Genomic DNA, 22403 nt, shown 5'->3' with positions numbered 1-22403 from the left:
TTTCAGAATTTTCTCTTTATCCTTGTATTTTGCCAGTTTCACTATGATATGTCGTGCAGAAGATCGATTCAAGTTACGTCTGAAGGGAGTTCTCTGTGCCTCTTGGATTTCAATGCCTTTTTCCTTCCCCAGTTCAGGGAAGTTCTCAGCTATAATTTGTTCAAGTACCCCTTCAGCACCTTTCCCTCTCTCTTCTTCCTCTGGGATACCAATTATGCGTATATTATTTCTTTTTAGTGTATCACTTAGTTCTCTAATTTTCCCCTCATACTCCTGGATTTTTTTATCTCTCTTTCTTTCAGCTTCCTCTTTCTCCATAACTTTATCTTCTAGTTCACCTATTCTCTCCTCTGCCTCTTCAAGCCGAGCCGTCGTGGTTTCCATTTTGTTTTGCATTTCGTTTAAAGCGTTTTTCAGCTCCTCGTGACTGTTCCTTAGTCCCTTGATCTCTGTGGCAAGAGATTCTCTGCTGTCCTGTATACTGTTTTCAAGCCCAGCGATTAATTTTATGACTGTTATTCTAAATTCACTTTCTGTTATATTATTTAAATCCTTTTTGATCAGTTCATTAGCTGTTGTTATTTCTGGAGATTCTTCTGAGGGGAATTCTTCCGTTTGGTCATTTTGGAGAGTCCCTGGCGTGGTGAGGACCTGCAGGGCACTTCCCCTGTGCTGTGGTGTATAACTGGAGTTGGTGGGCGGGGCCACAGTCCACCCTGATGTCTGCCCCCAGCCCACCGCTGGGGCCACAGTCAGACTGGTGTGTGCCTTCTCTTCCCCTCTCCTAGGGGCGTGATTCACTGTGGGGTGGCGTGGCCCATCTGGGCTACTTGCACACTGCCAGGCTTGTGTTGCTGGGGATCTGGCATATTAGCTGGGGTGGGTAGGCAAGGTGCACGGGGGCTGGAGGGGCAGGCTTAGCTCGCTTCTCCTTAGGTGATCCACTTCAGGAGGGGCCCTGTGGCAGCGGAAGGGAGTCAGATCCGCTGCCGGAGGTTTGGCTCCGCAGAAGCACAGAGTTGGGTGTTTGCGCTGCGCGAGCAAGTTCCCTGGCAGGAACTGGTTCCCTTTGGGATTTTGGCTGGGGGATGGGCGGGGGAGATGGCGCTGGCGAGCGCCTTTGTTCCCCGCCAAGCTGAGCTCTGCCGTCCGGGGGCTCAGCAGCTCTCCCTCCCTTTGTCCTCCAGCCTTCCCGCTTTCTGAGCAGAGCTGTTAACTTCTGACCTCCCAGACGCTAAGTCGCGCTTGCTGTCGGAACACAGTCCGTCCGGCCCCTCCGCTTTTGCCAGCCAGACTCGGGGGCTCTGCTTGGCTGGCGAGCCGCCCCTCCACCCCAGCTCCCTCCCGCCAGTCCGTGGAGCGCGCCCCGCCTTGCCGCCCTTCCTACCCTCTTCCGTGGGCCTCTCGTCTGCGCTTGGCTCCGGAGACTCCGTTCTGCTAATCCTCTGGCGGTTTTCTGGATTCTTTAGGCAGGTGTAGGTGGAATCTAAGTGATCAGCAGGACGCGCGGTGAGCCCAGCATCCTCCTACGCCGCCATCTTCCGGAACCTTCTATTTCTGGGTTTTCTATTCTGTTACATTGATCTATGTGTCTTTTTGTGCCAGTACCATACTGTTTTGATTACTACGGCTTTGTAATATAACCTGAAGTCCAGAATTGTGATACCTCCAGCTTTGCTTTTCTTTTTCAAAATTGCTTTGGCTATTTGGGGTCTCTTGTGGTTCCATATAAATTTTAGGGTTTTTTTCTAGTTAAAAAATGCGTTGGTATTTTGATAAGGATTACAATAATGTACAGGTTGCTTTGGGTAGTATAAACATTTTAAGAATATTTGTTCTCTCAATCCATGAGCATGGAATGTCTTTTCATTCATTTGTGTTTTCTTCAATTTCTTTCATCAGTGTTTTACAGTTTTCAGAGTAGAGGTCTTTCACCTCTTTGATTAGGTTTATTCCTAGGTATTTTGTTATTTTTGGTGTAGTTGTAAATGGGATTGTTTTCTTCATTTTTCTTTCTACTACTTAATCATTAGTGTATAGAAATACAACAGATTTCTGAATATTGATTTGTATCCTGTGACTTTACTGAATTCATTTATCAGTTGTAGTAGTTTTTGGTGAAGTCTTTAGGGTTTTCTTTTTTATTAGTATGTTTTATTTAAACTTTAACAGTTCCCCCTCCCTTTTTTCTTGCCATTCATTTATTAAAGAAACTGGGTCATCTGTTCTAATATTTCTTACATTCTAGATTTCATTGATTATATCTCCAGGGTGTTCCTCAAATTTTTTTAAGTGTTTTATTTATTGTTGAGAGAGAGAGAGAGAGAGAGAGAGAGAGACAGCACAAGTGGGGCAGGAGCAGAGAGAGTGGGAGACACAGGCTCCGAAGCAGGCTCCAGGCTCCAAGCTGTGAGCACAGAGCCTGATGTGGGGCTTGAACCCATGAACTGTGAGATCATGACCTGATCCAAAGTCAGACACTCAATCAACTGAGCCACACAGGCAGCCCTCCAGGGAGTTCTTTAAATGTTCCTCTACCACCTACACATTCTGTACACTAGGCAGACCTAAACACTTGATTAGATTTCAGGTTTGCTTTTTTTCCCCAGAAAGAATATTTACACCTAGTATCATGTGCTTCATATTGCATCACATGAGGAAGTGCATTAGCTTATATCTCTTTCTTTTTTTTTTGTTTTTTGTTTTTGTTTGTTTTTTTGTTTTTTTGTTTTTTTTTTTTTTTGTATCTCTTTCTATATGATGTGAAAATCTACATCTGGACTCTGATGATGTCATTCTGATCCCATCCATCATAATATTCTCTGTCAGCCTTTTACCTAATTAATAGTTTTTAGCAGCTATTGATAATCACTACTTAAACCCATTATTTCACTTGGAGTTGCAAAATGGTAAAAATTCTTCATTCTTCCTGCATTTATTAACTAAAATACTTCTGAAAGAATTCTCTCACTAGTTATTTGGATTTTTACTTTTTAAAAATCTGAAATCTGAATTACTTACATCTTCAACTTAAGAACAATGACTTAATTATTAGATTTATACAAAAAGAAATCAATGTTCAGTCTACAAATTTAGAAAAATATACAACTGTTTGGGTAACAACAAACATCCATATACTGGTATTGCAAAGCTCTTATTACAAGAATAATTCCTATTCTAGTTCAAAGACTTTTTCAACAAGAAGACTATATGACAATCTTGTAATTTAGAAGTAACTATGTATCATAGTCTCTTGGGCACCTGGCTGGCTCAGCGGGCTAAGCGTCTGACCCTTGATTTTGGCTCAGGTCATGATCTCAGGATTCAGGAGTTCAAGCCCCATCTCAGGCTCCGTGCTGATGGTGCAGAGCCTGCCTGGGATTCTCTCTCCCTCTCTCTCTGCCCATTTCCCACTTGCTCTTTCTCTCTCTCAAAATAAATAACTTTAAAAAAAAAAGAATCTCTGTACATCAACAGATGAAGTAAAGATAAGCACCTGTGGCAAATGCTATGTGGATATCTCTGAATCAAGAACAATATCTGCTAGTAATGGAAAGACTGCAGACCCTGGCCACCCCCATCCAAAAAAAAAAAAAAAAAAAAAAAGTTGTTCAAAAGAGTGTCTGGAGATTTTGAACAAATCCAGACAAGCATGAAGAAGCGTGTCTGGAGCTGAGCCATGGTGAGGAGTATAGATAAGACTTGTCTACAGAAACATAGAGGGTAATAGTCAGACAACAGGTGCTCTGCTCTCTTAAGACTACAAAAAGAGGCAGCTCAAAATTAGCTTGCACACTGTCTTTCCTGGGGTCTCCTCAGCAATGAAAAACTACAAGGCTCCGGGGTTTTCTATATAGAGTATCATGTCATTTGCAAATAGTGAGTTTTACTTCTTCCTTACCAATTTGGATGCCTTTTATTTCTTTATGTTGTCTAATTGCTGTGGCTATGACTTCCAGTACTATGTTGAATAAAAGTGGTGAGAATGGACATCCTTGTCTTTGTTAGCCATGGATTTTTCATATGTGACCTTTATTATGTTGAGGTGTGTTCCCTCTAAAACTACTTTGTTGAGGGCTTGTGTCATGAATGGATGTTGTACTTTATCAAATTCTTTTTCTGCATCTAGTGAGATGATCATATGGTTTTTATCCTTTCGTTTGTTGATGTGATGTATGACGTTGATTGATTTGCGAATACTGAACCACCCTTACATCCTAGGAATAAATCCCACTTGATCATGGTGAATGATTTTTTAAAAGTATTGTTGGGTTCTGTTTGCTAGTATTTTGTTCAAGATTTTTGCATCTATGTTTATCAGAAATATTGGCAGTGGTGTCTTTATCCGGTTTTAGTATCAAGGTGATACTCACCTAATAAAATGAATTTGGAATTTTTCCTTCTTCTATTTTTGGAATAGTTGGAGTAGAATAGGCATTAACTATTCTTTAAATGTTTGATAAGATTCACCTGTGAAGCCATCTGATCCTGGTCTCTTGTTTGTTGAGAGTTTTTTAGTTACTGATTTAATCTCCTTGCTGGTAATCATTCACTTCAAATTTTCTATTTCCTCCTGCTTCCATTTTGGTAGGTTATATATTTCTAGGAATTTATCCATTTCTTTTCAGTTGTCTAATTTGTCGGTGTATAGTTTTTTCTAATATTCTCTTATAATTGTATTTATGTGGTGGTGTTTGTTATTTCTCTTCTTTCACTGGTGATTTTGTTTGTTTGAGTCCTTCTCTCTCTCTCTCTCTCTCTCTCTCTCTCTCTCTCTCTCTCTCTCTCTTTTGATGATGAGTCTGGCTAGTTTATCAATTTTGCTGATCTTTTAAAAGAACCAGCTCCTAAAAATCTATAAAGAACTTATCAAACTCAACTTATCAACTCAGTGAAGAAATGGGCAAAAGACATGAACAGATACTTACCCAATGAAGACATGGCTTCCAATGAAGATGGCTAACAGACACATGAAAAGATGCTCAACATCACTTATCATCACAGAAATACAAATCAAAATCACACTGAGATACCACCTCACGCCTGTCAGAATGGCTAACATTAACAATTCAGGAAACAACAGATGTTAGTGACATTGCAGAGAAAGGGGAACACTTTTGTGCTGTCGGTGGGAATGCAAACTTGTGCAGCCACTTTGGAAAACAGTGTAGAGTTTGCTCAAAAAATTAAAAATAGAACTACCCTATGATACAACTGCACTACTAGGTATTTACCAAAAGGATACAAAAATGCTGATTCAAAGGGGCACGTGCACCCCAATGTTTTTAGCAGTACTGTCAACAATAGCCAAATTATGGAAAGAGCCCAAAGGTCCAGCGACTGATGAATAGATAAAGAAAATGCAAAATATATATGCAATGGAATACTATTCAGCAATCAAAAAGAATGATATTCTGCCACTTGCAACAACGTGGATGGAGATACAGTGTATTATACTAAGGAAAATAAGTCAGAGAAAGATAAATATCATAGGATTTCACTCATATGTGGAATCTAAGACACAAAGCATGTGAACATAGGGGAAGGGAAGGAAAAAATAAGATAGAAACAGAGAGGGAGGCAAATCATAAAAAGATTCTTTTAAAAAAAAGTTTTTATTGTTTATTTATTTTTGAGAGAGAGAAAGACAGAATGTGAGCAGGGGAGGGGCAGAAAGAGAGGGAGACACAGAATCTGAAGCAGACTCCAGGCTCTGAGCTGTCAGCACAGAGCCGGACATGGGTGAACCCATGGACCTTGAGATCATGACCTGAGCTGAAGTCAGACACTTAACCACCACCCAGGTGCCCCCATAAAAGATTCTTAAGAGAGCGGGAAGCAAAGCATAAAAGACTCTTAATGGCAGAAAACAAAATGAGGGTTGATGGAGGGAGGTGGGCAGGGGATGGGCTAAATGGGTGATGGGCATTAAGGAGGGCACTTGTTGGGATGAGCACTGAGAGTAATATGTAAGTGATGAATCACTAAATTCCACTCCTGAAACCATTATTACATTATATGTTAACTAACTTGGATTTAAATAAAGTTTTTTTAAAAATTAAGGGGCACCTGGATGGCTCAGTTCATACGGCATCTGACTTCAACTAAGGTCATGATCTCACAGTTTGTGAGTTCGAGCCCCACATCAGACTCTCTGCTGTCAGCACAGAGCCCACTTTGGATCCTCTGTCCCCCTCTCTCTCTGCCCTTCCTCCATTCATTCTCTCTCTCTCTCAAAATAAATAAATCAACTTAAAATCTTAAAAATAAATAAATACAACTTTAAAAATTAAAAAAAAAATTAATATGAAATTTATTGTCAAATTGGTTTCCATACAACACCCAGTGCTCATCCCAAAAGGTGCCCTCCTCAATACCCATCACCCACCCTGCCCTCCCTCCCACCCCCCATCAACCCTCAGTTTGTTCTCAGTTTTTAACAGTCTCTTATGCTTTGGCTCTCTCCCACTCTAACCTCTTTTTTTTTTTTTTTCCTTCCCCTCCCCGATGGGTTTCTGTTAAGTCTCTCAGGATCCACATAAGAGTGAAACCATATGGTATCTGTCTTTCTCTGTATGGCTTATTTCACTTAGCATCACACTCTCCAGTTCCATCCACGTTGCTACAAAGGGCCATATTTCATTCTTTCTCATTGCCACGTAGTATTCCATTGTGTATATAAACCACAATTTCTTTCTCCATTCATCAGTTGATGGACATTTAGGCTCTTTCCATAATTTGGCTATTGTTGAGAGTGCTGCTATCAACATTGGGGTACAAGTGCCCCTATGCATCAGTACTCCTGTATCCCTTGGGTAAATTCCTAGCAGTGCTAGTGCTGGGTCATAGGGTAGGTCTATTTTTAATTTTCTGAGGAACCTCCACACTGCTTTCCAGAGCGGCTGCACCAATTTGCATTCCCACCAACAGTGCAAGAGGGTTCCCGTTTCTCCACATCCTCTCCAGCATCTATAGTCTCCTGATTTGTTCATTTTGGCCACTCTGACTGGCGTGAGGTGATATCCGAGTGTGGTTTTGATTTGTATTTCCCTGATAAGGAGCGACGTTGAACATCTTTTCATGTGCCTGTTGGCCATCCGGATGTCTTCTTTAGAGAAGTGTCTATTCATGTTTTCTGCCCATTTCTTCACTGGGTTACTTGTTTTTCGGGTGTGGAGTTTGGTGAGCTCTTTATAGATTTTGGATACTAGCCCTTTGTCCGATATGTCATTTGCACATATCTTTTCCCATTCCGTTGGTTGCCTTTTAGTTTTGTTGGTTGTTTCCTTTGCTGTGCAGAAGCTTTTTATCTTCATAAGGCCCCAGTAGTTCGCTTTTGCTTTTAATTCCCTTGCCTTTGGGGATGTGTCGAGTAAGAGATTGCTACGGCTGAGGTCAGAGAGGTCTTTTCCTGCTTTCTCCTCTAGGGTTTTGGTGGTTTCCTGTCTCACATTCAGGTCCTTTATCCATTTTGAGTTTATTTTTGTGAATGGTGTGAGAAAGTGGTCTAGTTTCAACCTTCTGCATGTTGCTGTCCAGTTCTCCCAGCACCATTTGTTAAAGAGACTGTCTTTTTTCCATTGGATGTTCTTTCCTGCTTTGTCAAAGATGAGTTGGCCATACGTTTGTGGGTCTAGTTCTGGGGTTTCTATTCTATTCCATTGGTCTATGTGTCTGTTTTTGTGCCATGAATATGATTCTTATATTAGGGTCAGCTATATTTTTGTGAACCTTGAAAGTGGTCAGGCTATTGAATAGCATCGATTGTGTTCTCTATTGAGTTCTACGATGGTGTGAATGTTACAGGCTGTGCTCCAAGGGAATTTTATAATTAGTAACGAGTCCCCAAACAATTGCCGCCCCCACCCCGCCCTCGCCGCTTCACAGTCTTGCAGGCTTAGAGACTGAGAAATCCTAGCTAAGTTTCAGAGGCCTTATTTGCCCATAAGAGTTGACCCTGGATTGGTCTCAGGCTTCCAGCCTGGACAGCTCTTGCAGTGAAAGTTGACTTCCCTGGTCATCAGGTAGAATCTCCATTAGCTGTCAATTCTGAGTAACAACCTTTAAGAACCAAACTAAACCTTTGGGTTGCTGACCTCTCCCTAACATGCTATGGTATCCCTTGTACACGATCAAAATGTTGTAGCTGTACTTTGCCTTAAGGGGAATTGTATTGTCTATAAGGGACATGGGCCATTTCTGCCAATAAACTGTCCAAGCGCATTCTCTCCCTCCCCCTCCCCCTCCCCCTCCCCCTCCCTCTCCCTCCAAAGCATTGTTCATCGTATCTGGTGGGATTTTGTTTCCGGGGAGTAGACACTTGCCTTGTTTCTAACATGAAGTATCAGCTATAGTCCATGGTCTGTATTCCAGAACTCACACTGACCTCTACCTAATGCCTTACTGTCTAGTCATCTGATTTTGAACATTGTTGTTTCCATAGTTTTAACTTCCTGTGTCATTATTCCTTAGTTCCTATCTCTTAAGATGATAGCGTTTTTGAACTACACAGTTGTTAACTTCATGTGTATTTTTTCACACATAGTTATGATTAAAAACTGAAGTGTGAGATGAGAAAACTTCTAGGGAAATGCTTTTATTTTCTGCTTTTATAAATAAAAAGAATGTCTAGTTATTGGGTGCTATCATTGTATACAGCTAGTTTTAGAACAAGGAAAATTCTGAATTGATCTTGTTAACTTTATTTTTTAAATGTTGATTTTTGAGAGAGTAAGCAGGGGAGAGGCGGAGAGAGGGGGACAGAGGATCTGAAGTGGGCTCTAGTGCTTACAGCAGAGACCCCAGTATGGGGCTTGAACTCATGAACCATGAGATCATGACCTAAGCTGAAGTCAGACGCTTAACTGACTGAGCCATCCAGGCGCCCTCTTTTTTTTTTTTTTTTTTTTTCCAATCCTTATTCACTTTATTTCAGAAAGTGGTAAAATAGCTGTGGAATACAGACCCTGTGAAGAGATCACAGATGCCAGTACTGAAGACGAGCTGCAGGATTTAATTCAAGTATGTGGAGATTAAAGTTCAAGGGTGACATAGCCACTGTAGCCATAATGTAAAGCAACCAGCAGAATTTGGAAGACTTTGGCATTAGCTCTATCATCCTTTGGGAAATGTGAAACTCAAAAACTGCTTTTGACTGCAGGGGATTTCTGGGGCTTTTCCTGAAGTCCTGACCCTTGGCTCTGACCCCTTATTTGAAATTTGGAGAGCAAATTTCATCAGAGCACTGCCACAGTTGTGGACATAGGAGAGGACACAAGCCTTTTAGAGCTCCCCTCAAACAGAATCTCAAGGATTTGGGAACAGAGTAACTATGGCCTTAAATGTGATTATACTACAGCGTTTGAAACCATTATGCCATTCAAATAGGATGTATCACCCAGATGTCGGCATCTCATATATATCTTGCGTGAATATCTTGCTGAAGAACTTTTCTGTAAATCACTCACATGGATGTCCTGAATTAGGGATGAAGTTGCCGAAATAATTTCTAAAAAAAATTTTTTTTTTTACATTTATTTATTTTTGAGACAGAGAGAGACAGAGCATGAACGGGGGAGGGTCAGAGAGAGAGGGAGACACAGAATCTGAAACAGGCTCCAGGCTCTGAGCTGTCAGCACAGAGCCCGACGCGGGGCTCGAACTCACGGACCACGAGATCATGACCTGAGCCGGAGTCAGCCGCCCAACCGACTGAGCCACCCAGGCGCCCCGCCAAAATAATTTCTAAAAGAAAATAGTAATGTGCCACATACAGAATGTTAAAAAAAAAAAAAAAAAAAGCAAAAATGTGTTTCAGCTCATTGAGAGCTTAATTTGGGGCTAGATTTGTGAATTTTTTTTTTAGATTTTTTTTTTTAATGTTTATTTATTTTTGAGAGTGAGAAAGAGCTTGAGCTGGGGAGGGGCAGAGAGAGAGGGAGACGCAGAATCTGAAGCAGGCTCCAGGCTCGGAGCTGTCAGCACAGAGCCCGGCGCGGGGCTCGAACTCACAGACTGCGAGATCATGACCTGAGCCGAAATCAGGCACTCAGCCAGCTGAGCCTCCCAGCCGCCCCTCGATTTCTGAATATTTCACTCACCCCACAGTTGCAAAGTTTGTTTTGAAGGGAAGAGAGTGGAGAAAGAGAAGATGGTTACTTTCTGAAAAAGCACTGGAAGATTTTTCGTGCAAAATAATAATGTTAATTGAATCTAAATCAAACCAGTCGAGGAAACTTCAGACGTTTCCAAGTTTAGGCTTTGAGAAGTCTCGCTTCCTGGGGTGCCTGGGTGGCTCCATAGGTTGAGCATCCGACTCTTGATTTTGGCTCAGGTCACGATCCCAGAGTTTGTGGGGTCAGCCCCACGTCGGGCTCTGTGCTGAGCGTGGAGCCTACTTGGGATTCTCTCTGTCTCTCCCTCTGTCCCTCTCCTCCGCTCACGCTTTCTCTCTCTCAGGAAAAAAAAAATTAAAAAAAAAAAGTCTAGCTTCCTGAAAAAGGTGAAAAGATGAGAAAAAGATTCAGCATTGATGCTAAAGATTTCAGAAACCTGATTATAGCAACAGATCCATTCCTGCATGAGGCCAGTCTTGGAATCAGTTCCATATAAAAACTATTCCTGTGTGCTAGACATTGGGATTAAGATAAAAACCCCCTCTCTCTTGCATTTTACATGCTAGAGGTTGTGCCAGACCATAAGCAAGGACTAAAAATACATTAGAAAAGGGGCTGTGAAGGAAGTAAACTGAGTGCTAGTTGCAGTATTTCAAGAAAATTGTTTAACACGCTGACTATAACATCCTAAGTGCCTTCTCCATGTGGGCGCACAGAGTGGACCTCTGAAAAGTGGCCTTGTTACTTTTTCTAGATCAATGGCTATGTCCAGTCAAGATGAGATGGGGGAAGTTTTCCCACCCAGTGTAAATAAAGGGCTAGAATTGGTTTCCGGCCCTCTTTCCCAGAATGAATTGCTTAGCACTCCCCCCAAACTCCTCCTACAGACATTTAGGGGCCATCGCAGATTCAGTGGTAGGCCCCCATCTAACAGCGTGGTGAATTAATAATCAGCCATGGGTATTGAGAATTTAGAGGAAATGGCAACATTTTAGAATATCTGACTGTGAAGTGTGTTCTCCTCCCCATCGCCCTAACTGGTGCTTATTTTGCAGGTCAGCTACTTTTCTTGGAAGCAGTATGGCCAGGGGGAGGAAGAACGTCTCTCGGATTTAAGCTTTGAAGAGCAAGAGTTCAAATTGCTAGAGCTGGACTAGCATTTTTTAATTTCCCAGGATGCCAGGTCCTGTGGCTTCCTTGGAAGCTCTGCTCCACTCCCCCACCCTTCCACCCCTCAGAGCTGCGGGAGTGCGGGGCCACCCAGATCTGAGTCCAAGTACTACCTTGCTGTGAGCAGCCCCGGGCCGGGGAGGGGGGGGGGAGGGGGGAGGGGGGGAGTGGGGGGGGAGTGGTGGCCTTTGCAGGGTGGAGGGAGGCCTGGGCCCCAAGTGATTCTGGGAAAAGGGCCCGCTCTGCTGGTGCGGAGCCCATCTCCAGGGAGCTAATAAAGGTGGCGTAAATAAAGACATCATAAATAAAGGGTGGGACGTGGGCGGGGAGGGCGCACAGTTGCTAACTGCGCGTGCGCATCATGGGGCTGCCATAATGGTTTGGCTCCCGCTCAGGGCCCAGCGCCAGTACCCCACTCGCCTGGGTCGCTGCACCCCGGAGCCTCCGCGTGTCATGTCCCGGCTGCGCCTGTTGGCCCCACTGCTTCTCTTTATGTGGCAACCATTGTGGCTGCTGGTCCAGGCAGCTCAGCCTCCGGAGTGGGCCCTGGACCCTGCCCAGCTGACTTCCGACCCCCTGGAGGCGGCTGAGCCCTGGTCTTCTCACTCCTCTGATCCCCCGCCCGAATCGCCCCAGGCACTTACACCCCCAGCTGAGCCGGGGGGCTTTAATTACCTGGGGTCCTCTGCTCCAGCCCAGATGTTGGCCCCGCCTAAGGAGTTGACCGAGACTTTGGTTCCATTGCTGGACACGGATTCGTTTGGAGAACTACCCCCAGGGCCAGATGAGGATCTGAATGACCAGCTAACCCAGCATCAAAGGCTCCCAGAGGTGGTTCCAGTGCCAGGTTGGGATCAGAATCAGACCATAGCTCCGCCTCCTCATCTCAAAAGTAAGACTAAAACTGTAGGTTTAGATCAGGCCGAAGATCACCAGTCATTTGATTCCAATATGGGTCTCCTGTATCCTGAGGAGAACCTACCTATGGGTTTCCCAGGGGGACCAGATCAACTTCCAAACTTCTCTGAGGAGGCTGAAATTCCTCCACCCTTGCAGAAGACCCCACATCATCTAGAGTCCCCTGAGGAAGCTGAATCTTTTTTGCCCCAAGGGGAGGCTCAGGCTCAGCATCCAGAGCCCTCTGAAGAGACAGAACCATCTCTACTTGAGCAGGAGGCTCCATCTCAGCGTCCAGAGTCCCTTAAGGATGGAAATTCAGCAAACCCACAAGAAGCCCCAGCTGAGCCTTCAAGTACCCCTGAAGAGGTCGAACCTTCTTCAGTCCAGCAGGAAGCCTCAGCTCACCCTACAGAGGCCCCCGAGGAAGTGGAACCTTCTCCAACCCCCCAGGAGGCCCCTGCTCAGCCTCCAGAGCCATCTAAGGACATCATATCTCAACTGTTAGCACATCATGAAGTAAATGTGCTATCTCCAAGTCAGAGTGAAGCTCAGAAGCCAAGCTTCCCCAATGTCACTGTTAAACCTCTGGATCTTACCATAACTCTAACTCAGCCTGCGGAGCACCCTGAGGAGGCTGGACCTACCCCAGTCCAGCAGGAGGCCCCTGCTCAGCCTGCAGAGCGCCTCGAGGAGGTTGAACCTACCCCAGTCCAGCAGGAGGCCCCTCCTCAGCCTGCAGAGCGCCTCGAGGAGGTTGAACCTACCCCAGTCCAGCAGGAGGCCCCAACTCTAGTTCCAGAGTTCCCTATCGAGTATTTAACTCAACTTGCAGTAAGTGATGAGGTGACATCTCTACCTCTAGGTCAGTATCCAGATTATTTAATGTTTCCCAGGGTTATAGGTAAGCCTTTAGATGTGGAATTTACCACAACTCCAGGGCCTGATAAAGGTGTTGAATCTTCTATAGCCCAGCAAGAGGCCCCACCTCAGCCTCTTGAACATACTGAGGAAGCAGAACTTTCTCTAACCCAGCAAGAGACCTCGGGTAAGCCTCCAGAGGAGGTTGAGCCTTCAAGTGAGCAGGAGACCCCAGGTCAGCCTTCCGAGCCTCCTGGGGTGATTGATCCTTCTCTAAGGCAGCAGGAGACCCCAGCTCAGCCTTCAGTGCCTCCTGAGGAAGGTAAGCCTTCTCTAAGCAAACAGGAACCCCCAGCTCAGCTTCCAGACCGTTTTGGAGAAGCTGAACTTTCTCCAACCCAGGAGGAGGCCTTAGCTCAGCTTGCAGAGCTCCTTAATGAGGCAGAATCTTCAACCCAGCAGGAGACTCCAGCTCAGTCTCCAGGGGAGATAGAATCTTCTGCAACCCTGCAAGAGCAACCAGCTCAGCCTCCAGAGCTGCCTTCCAGGGAGGTGGAACCTTCTCCAACCCAGCAGGAGCACCCAGCTCAACCTCTATGGCATCATAAGATGACAGTTTCACCTCCAGGTCACTACCATGATCAACATTTAAACCTGCCCAATGTCAGTGTGAAACCTCCAGATGTGCAGCTTACCATGACTGCAGAACCCACTACAGAGGTGGGACCTTCTGCAGTTCGGCACGAGACTATAGCTCAGCCCTCAGTGCCTCTTAATGTGGAACCTTTTGAAACCCAGCATGAAGCCCCAACTCTGCCTCCACAGTCCCCTGAGGTTGAATCTTTGCCAGTCCAACAGGAGACTCCAACGCAATCTCCAGAATCTACCACACAGGAGAAACTTCCAACACAGCAGGAGACCCCAGTTCAGTATCCAGAATATCCTGGAGAAGTTGAACCTTCTACAACCCAGCAGGAGGCCCTAGCTCAGCAATCACAGGCCCCTGAGGAGGGTGAATCATCCTCAACCCAGGAGGAGGCCCCGACTCAGCTTCCAGAGGCCCAGGAAGAGGGTGAACCTTCCCCTCTCCAGGAGGAGGGCCAGGGTCAGCACCCACAGGCCTCCGAGGGGAGTGAACCACCTACAACCCAGGAGGAGTCCCCAGCTCAGCATCCACAGACCCCTGAGGAGGTTGAATCTTCAACCCAGCAGGAGGCTCCAGCTCAGTATCCTCAGGCATCAGAGGAGGGTGAGCCTTTTCCAACCCAACCAGAGACCCCAACTCAGTATCCAGAGCCCCTTGAGGGGACTGAGCCTTCTCCAGCCCAGTCAAAGGCCACAACTCAGCATCCAAATCCCCTTGGGGAAGTTAAACCTGCAACCTATCAGGAGGCCCCAAGTCAGCATCCACAGACCTCTGAGGAAATTAACCCTTCTGCCACTCAACAGGAAGCCACAGCTCAACATCCAGAGCCTTCTGGTGAGGTTGAACCTTCTCCAACCCAACAGGAGGCCCCAGCTCACTCTCCAGAGCATCAGGTGGTAACAGTTTTTCCTCAAGGTCAGAATCAAGCTCAGCTCCTGCTGTTGCCTAATGTCACTGTTAAACCTGTGGATTCCTCAGTTACCATGACCTCAGAATCCACTAATGAGGTTGAAGCTTCTCCACTCCGAGAAGAGGCCTCAGCTCAGTCTGCAGTGTCCCCTGAGCAGTTGGAACCTTCTCCAATCCAGCAGGAGGTCCCACATCAGCATCCAGCCGCCCCTGAAAATGTGGAATCTTCTCCAGTCCAGCATGAAGTCTCAACTCCACCCGAAGATTTTCCTGAGGAAATTGAACTTTCTCCAAGCCAGCAGGAGAGCTCAGCTCTGCCTCAAGTGCCTGTTGCAAGTATAGAACCTTCTCCAATCCAGCAAGAGGTCCCAGCTCAGCAACCAAAGCCCAATGAGGGGGTCGAGTCTTTTCCAGTTCAGTATGAGCATCCAGCTCAGCCTCCAGGGTCCTCTACAGATGTTGTAGCTCAGTCTCCAGTACAGCATGAGGTGACATTCTCACCTCCAGGTCCAGGTGAAGATCAGCATCCAGTGTTGCCTAATATCACAGGTAAACCTGTGGATCTGAGGATTTTCCTAAGTCCCCAGGCAACTAAGGAGGTTAAACATCTTCCAGTGCAGCAGGATGTCCCTGCTCAATCTCCTATTCCCCCTGAGAAAGTTGAATTTGCTCCAGCTCAGTCCAAGCATCTTTCCCAGTCTCCAGAGTCCCCTGAAGATGAGTCTTCTCCAGGCCAACAAGAGGTCCTAGCTCAGACTCCAGACCCCCCTAAGGCTGTGGACCCTGCTTCAGGCCAACAGGAGGCCCCAGCTCAGTCTGTAGTCCCCCAGCTGGCCCCAGCTCAGCCTTCAGAGCCTCCTGAGAAGGTAGAACCATCTCCAGTTCAGCAGGAAGTCCCAGCTCAGCCTTCAGAGCCCCCTAATGAGGCAGAATCTTCTCCAACCCCGCAGGAGGCCCTGGTTCAGTCTCCTGTCCCCCAGCAGGCCCCAGCTGTATCTCCTGAGCCCCCTAAGGAGGTAGAACCTTCTCCCACACTGCAGGAGGCCCCAGCTCAGCCTTCAGAGCCCCCTAATGAGGCAGAGTCCCCAACCCAGCAGGTGGCCCCAGCTCAGTTTCCAGTCCTCCAGGAGTCCCCAGCTATATCCCCTGAGCCCCCTAAGGAGGTGGAACCTTCTCCCACACCTCAGGAGCCCCCAGCTCAGCCTTCAGAGCCCGGTAATGAGGCAGAATCTTTTCCAACTCAGCAGGGAGCCCCAGTTGTATCCCCTGAGCCCCCTAAGGAGGTAGAACCTTCCACACAGCAGGAGGCCCCACCTCAGCCTTCAGACCCTCCTGAGAAGGTGGAACCATCTCCAGTCCAGCAGGAAACCCTATCTCTACCTCTCGAGCCACTTAAGGAGATAGAACCTTCTCTAACACAACAGGAGGTACAAGCTCAGCCTTCAGAGGCCCCTGAGAAGGTAGAACCATCTCCAATTCTGCAGCAGTCTCCAACTCAACCTCCGGAGCCCTCTAAGGAGGCAGAAACTCCTCCAGCCCAGCAGGAGGCCCCAGTTCAGCCTCCAGAGCCACCTGAGGAGGTTGTAGCACAACCTCCAGTCCATAATGAGGTGACAGTTCCACCTCTAGGACAAGAGCAAGCTCAGCATCCAAACTTGCCCAATGTTACTGTTCAGCCTGCTGACCTGGAGCTTACTGTAACTCCAGAACCTACTGTGGAGGCTGAGCAGTCTACAATCATGCAGCAGACTCTAGCTCCTCCAGAGGACACTGAGGTGACACCTCCACATCCAGAGCAGGTCCAGGCTCAGCATCCAAATTTGACTGAAGTCAGAGTTCAGCCTTTAGACCTGGAACTGACCATAACTCCAGAACCCACTACAGAGGTTGAAACTTCAACCACGCAAGAGATCCCAGGTCACCCTTCAGAGCCACCTAAGGAGGTTGTAGTTCAGCCTCCACTGTTTCAGGAGGTGACAGTTCCAACTCCAGGTCTGGATCAAGCTCGTCATCCATCGTCACCTAATGTAACAGTTCAGCCTTTGGACTTGGTGCTTACTGTAACTACAGAACCCACTACGGATGTTAAACATTCCTCAGCCCTGCAGCAGACTACCGCTCCTCCAAAGGACCTTGAGGTGACATTTCCACATTCAGAGCACATTCAGCATCCAACCTTAACTAAAGTCACAGTTAAACCTTTGGACCCAGGGCTTACCGTAACTCCAGAATCCACTACAGAGACTGAACCTTCTCTAACCATGCAAGAGACCCCAACCCAGCCTCCAGAGCCACCTAAGGAGGTTGTTCAGTATCCGTCCCAACAGGAAGTGACAGTTCCTACTCCAAGTAAGGATCAAGGTCAGCAACCAACATTGCCCAGTGTCACAGCTCATCGTGTGGACTTGGGGCTTACCATAACTCCAGAACCTACTACAGAGGCTGAACATTCTACACCCGTGAAGGAGACTACAGCTCCTCCTCCAAAGGACCTTGAGGTGACACTTGCACATCCAGAGCAGGTTCAGAGTCAGCATCCAAACCTGACTGAAGTCACAGTTCCACCTATGGACCTGGAACTTACTGTAACTGCAGGATCCAGTGTGGAGACTGAACCTTCTCCAACCATGCGAGACACCCCAACTCAGCCTCCAGAGCCACCTAAGGAGGTTGTAGTTCAATATCCATTCCAGCAGGAAGTGACAGTTCCAACTCCAAGTAAGGATCAAGGTCAGCATCCAGCATCACCCATCATCCCATTTCGTCATGTGGAGCTTACTATAACTCCAGAACCTATTACAGAGGCTGAACATTCGACAACCCTGAAGAAGACTACAACTCCTCCCCCAAAGGACCTTGAGGTGACACTTGCACATCCAAAACAGGTTCAGAGTCAACATCGAAACCTGACTGAAGTCACGGTTCCACCTATGGACCTAGAAATTCCTGTAAGTCAGCAACCAGAGTCATTTGAGACAGGTTTTCCTCCAACAACTGAACATCCTGTGGTGCATTTTGTAAAGTATACCTCAGAAAAGGCATACACAACTTTAACTTGGCAACCAGAACAGAATGCCACCACAGACCTCAAAATATGTGAGCGCTGTACCTGCAAAGAGGAGACACTGTCGTGTGTTGGTCTCAGCCCACAGCAGAGGCTCCGCAGAGTGCCCGTGCTGGAGCCCGACACCTACAACGGCACCTTCACCATCTTGTAAGAATCGCCTTTACTTGTTTGTTCTCTGCCTCCTGCTTGACATGGCAGTCTCTTCCTCAATGTCGCCCTGGGCCTTCCTCATCTCCCCAACCACGTTGACTGACTTTCTGTTTTTACCTTTTCTTTGTCAACTATCCCTTATCTTCATTTTCCTTTTTACTACTGTTCGCCCTTCTGCAATCTTTTACTTGTAATTGTCCTTATTCTTTTTCCTTATCCAATTTTCAGCCCCATTATTTCATTCCTTAACCTCTACTCTCCCATTTTTGCTCCATCCTCTATAATAGGATACAACAGAGTAGTGAAGAGTAGAGATTCTGGAACTAGATTGCCTGCGTTTGGGCCGAGGTCTGTCATCTATTAGCTTTGTGACTCAGTTTCCTTTTCTGTGAAATGGAAATTATGATAGTTACCATCTCATGGGATTATGGTGAGATCTAGATGAGGTAATACATATGAAGCACTTGGATCAGTGCCTGGCGAAATATGAGTGTTCGCTGTTATTATTTTGATTCCCCAGACCTCATCTTTGACGCCCGGCCTTCCACATACAGTACTCAGTTTGGGCCCAACCCAAGAGTAAGTACTATGGGCGCCACACTAGGATGAAATCGTCTTCAGAACATGAAATGACAGGTGGGAAGAAAGGAAATGGTCATAAAAAGGGAGGTGGCATGTAATTAAGTACTAAAAGAGGTACCATGGGTGTTGGAATTCAGCAGACTCTGTAATCAGCGGGGTATGGAGGTCAGGGAGAGCTGCATGGATAAGCTAACGCTTTAGCTGAGACTTAAAGAGTGGCTCTGATGTGTTAAATAGAGAAAAAATGGGTATAAGTCTAGGCAAAGGCACGGCTGCAGGAATGATCAGGAATTAAGAATTAGGTTAAGCAGTTAAAGATCCAATTACGAGAAACCTTGACTATCAGCTAGAGAGGTTTGAACGTTAGATTCTGAGTTATAGAGAGCCATTGAAAGTTTTCAAGCATGAGATATACAGAACGCTGAAACAGGATTATTTTCAGTTCCCCATATAGGCCGATCTGGAGAGGAGAGCTTGATCCAGCGAGACCAGATAGAATGTTCTAACAAAACCTGGGAATAAAGTAACAAGGGGCCGACTCAGAGTGGCTGAAAAGAGTAGAAAGAAAAGCCTTGAGAGCACTGCAAAGGAGGAAGTGACAAGATAGACTAACTGATGACAGTCGCGGGTGGGGTGTGCACGGGAAAGAGAAAACTCAGATATTACTCTGAAACTTCTGTCCCAGATAAGGAGAATGATGGAAGTTGAGGCATCTTTTACCAGGGAACACAGAGCAACCAGAAGGCTTCAGGTTGACTGGAAATGTCCACCAGGCACATGGGCAGATGGGTATCTGTTTTGAATTTATTCCTGACTCCCCTGAAAAAAATGTGTATATAAACTGACCAGGTAAGCTGTTGCTGAGGGAAGAGGACAAAACTAAAGGTAAAGATTCAAAGTCATACGCAGAGTTAGCGGTTGAAACTGAACCTCAGGCATTTAATAGCTTCTCTTAAACATGTGTAATTCATGGATACATGAATTATCATGGATACTTTTTTTTGTTTTTAATGTCACAGGTATAGAGGATAAAACGTGAAAATCCCACCCCACCCTCCCTACCACTCATAAGATAACTCCTGTCACCTTTTTGGTGTGTGTCCTTCCTTCCCATCTCTTTCCTTTGCATTTTTTCCTAATTTCCTAATGAGGGGATACTTTTTAATTCCTTGCCCAGTGATTTGTTGCTTTTCCCTATACAATATGTCTAAGAAATCTTTCCATGTTAGTTATTCTAATTTCTAACTTCCCTTATCCTTCTAACACCTAGAGAGGTTTCAGTAGAGGGCTTCTTTACATTTGTTTGCTGATAATGGTAAATTTTTTACCATTTTTTTCGTTGAATTATTATTTTCTCATTGATTTGTGGAAGGAACCATTTTAGACACATAAGTGATTTGGGGAAAAAAAATACTTATCTCCAGAGTAATTAACAGGCGTTATCTACCCAAGGAATGGAACAAATAGGAAGTTCAGGTTCTAAGGAGCTGGCTTGTTTGTGCCAGTGGCCCCACGCTATCTCTTTATTAATTGCACCACCTGGGATGCTGATAGCCGCGGAAATTAGAAAGTTGGCATTTACTGCATTGGAATATTCCCCACAAGGTTGCCAGTGATTCTTTTATTTATTCTGTTCATTCCTTTCCTACCTATTCAAGGATCTGAACTGTGTTTCTTCACAGAAATTTCCAAGGAAACTCTATTTCTCACATTGATGAAAATGTATGGAAGGGATACCGTTGGGCTGAGAAACTGTGAGTATATTCTCTCCAAATACGAATACAAAAAAAAAAAAAACAAAAAAAAAAACTAACTGCATTCTAAGGTCCTTCTTGGTCCAGAACTTTGAAGTCAGTAGCTCTGAGGAAAGGTGTTTCCCCTTCCATATCCCAACTCGACCTCTACCGATTGCAATTCTGTGTTAATTTTTTTTTTAACGTTTATTTATTTTTGAAACAGAGAGAGACAGAGCATGAACGGGGGAGGGTCAGAGAGAGGGAGACAGAGAATCTGAAACAGGCTCCAGGCTCTGAGCTGTCAGCACAGAGCCCGACGCAGGGCTCGAACTCACGGACCGCGAGATCATGACCTGAGCTGAAGTCGGCCGCTTAACCGACTGAGCCACCCAGGCGCCCCATCTGTGTTTATTTTAAAAATTAAATTTGGCAGGTTCCCTTTAAAATTAGAATCAATTTCAACTTATTTTCCATTATACAAGGAATACGTGATTATAGTCTCAATATATAAAAATGAAATAACAGGGGGACCTGGGGGGCTTATTCGGTTAAGTGTCCAACTTCGGCTCAGGTCATAATCTCAACGGTTCGTGGGTTCAAGCCCCACGTTGGGCTCTGTGTTGACAGCTCAGAGCCTGGAGCCTGCTTCGGATTCTGTCTCCCTCTCTCTCTGCCCCTCTCCTGCTCATTCATTCCCTCTCTCTCTCTGTCTCAAAAATAAATAAACATTAAAAAAAATTTTTTTGATGAAATAACAGATCTAGTGAACACCTGCCTTATGTTCTAATCCCCCCACTGCTGGGATAGCCACTACTCTGGATTTAGTATATATCCTTCCAGACCTTTTTCCATGCATTTGCCTACATACATATTTACAGCAAAATAGGTTTGTTGTGTGAGTTTCTTATCTTTTTTTTACATAAATTGTAACATCCTACAACTCGATTCTTTTGCTTCGTGGTATGTCTTAGACTTTTTTTCTTCCAGTACATAGAGGGTTACCCCATCCATGCAAGCTGCTGCATAATATTCCATAGTATGAGTGTATTACGATTTAGTAATTCCCCTCCTGATGGATGTTTAGGCTGTGTCCAGTTTTCTTATTACATGCATTGCTGCATGGACCACCTCATACATGCATCTTTGTGTACGTGGGTGGGTATTTCTGTAGAATAGATCCCTGGAAATGGAACTGTTGGGATGAAGACGATGTCGATATATACAATTTTAATTGCCCTCAAAAAAGGTGTGCCAATTTACACACCAATCCATACACCATGACAGCATTCATTTCCTCCTACCCTCCCACTCTTGGATATTCTCCATTTCTTGGCTGATCTGGTGGGTGAATAAAATGGGTCCCTTCTGAATTTGAATTTTTCTGATTACGTATACATTTAAATATCTCTGTATGTTTCCTGGGCATTTGTGTTTCTTGTCTGAATTTTCTGTCCTTTGCCAATTTTGTTGTTATCTTTTTTTTAAATTGATTTGTAGAAAAAGTCAGTGTAGACACAAGTAATTTTGGAAACAATATTATACTCAAAGTAACTGACTGGCATTTTTCATGACAGATTGTGTGTCATATCATTAGTTCAACTTGGGTAGATAAGTCATAAATGACTTCTGAATTAATAATAAAAGACATAACAGTCATAGTAATCTAAATGTAGGGATTATGATCCCCCTAAAGTAGATTCCCCCCTGCCCCTTAGTCTGATAACCTTACTGGTAAGGGACAAATGGTAGAACAAGGTAGTTGTTTTCTTATGAATTTTATGAATTTCTTAAATACTATATATAGTTTATATTTTCTCATGATAGTATCTAACTTGGAGATCTTATTTCCCAAACTTGTAAGAAAAATGAAAGTAATTTGGCACAAGGAACAAGAGAGAGTGGAGAGAGTGGGTAGGCTGAGGGACAGGGGTAGGAGAAAAACTTTGAATTGTGTATTATATACCTTTGGAATTCTGAGCCATGCAAATATATATTACCTATTAAAAAAAATAAACTGAAATTAAAAAAATATTTTTTGAAAAGCGTGTATTTGGTAGTTTATATACTAGAAGATGAATCTGGTAAGATTTGATGATTCTTAAAAAATTTTTAAATGTTTATTTATTTTTGAGAGAGAGAGAGAGAGAGAGAGAGTGAGTGAGCAGGGAAGGGGCAGAGAGAGAGGGAGACACAGAGTCCAAAGCAGGCTCCAGGCTCCGAGCTGTCAGCACAGAGCCTGATGTGGGGCTCGACCCCACAAACTGTGAAAT

General features: G+C 45.0%; 1 protein-coding gene across 6 annotated transcripts in view; it reads left to right on the top strand.

Annotated features, from left to right (window-relative positions):
• The first annotated feature begins 11723 nt into the window (after window positions 1–11723).
• Window positions 11724–22403, top strand: part of LOC144615216 (uncharacterized) — a 48943-nt gene continuing 38263 nt past the window's right edge. For all 6 annotated transcript variants that reach the window (XM_081794672.1, XM_081794669.1, XM_081794671.1 and 3 more), the window contains exons 1-3: window positions 11724–16484; window positions 16842–17812; window positions 20080–20151. In XM_081794672.1, coding sequence (XP_081650798.1) covers window positions 11739–16484; window positions 16842–17812; window positions 20080–20151 — 5789 coding nt within the window. In that variant the 5' untranslated portion in view covers window positions 11724–11738. The remainder of the gene's footprint in view (window positions 16485–16841; window positions 17813–20079; window positions 20152–22403) is intronic.

Source organism: Panthera onca, assembly GCF_046562875.1.
Source record: "Panthera onca isolate mPanOnc1 chromosome E1 unlocalized genomic scaffold, mPanOnc1 haplotype 2 h2.Chr16_ul_1, whole genome shotgun sequence".
Lineage (NCBI taxonomy): Eukaryota > Metazoa > Chordata > Mammalia > Carnivora > Felidae > Panthera > Panthera onca.
Note: the sequence above shows the minus strand (reverse complement) of the source record. Positions and strands in the feature narration are given on the sequence as shown.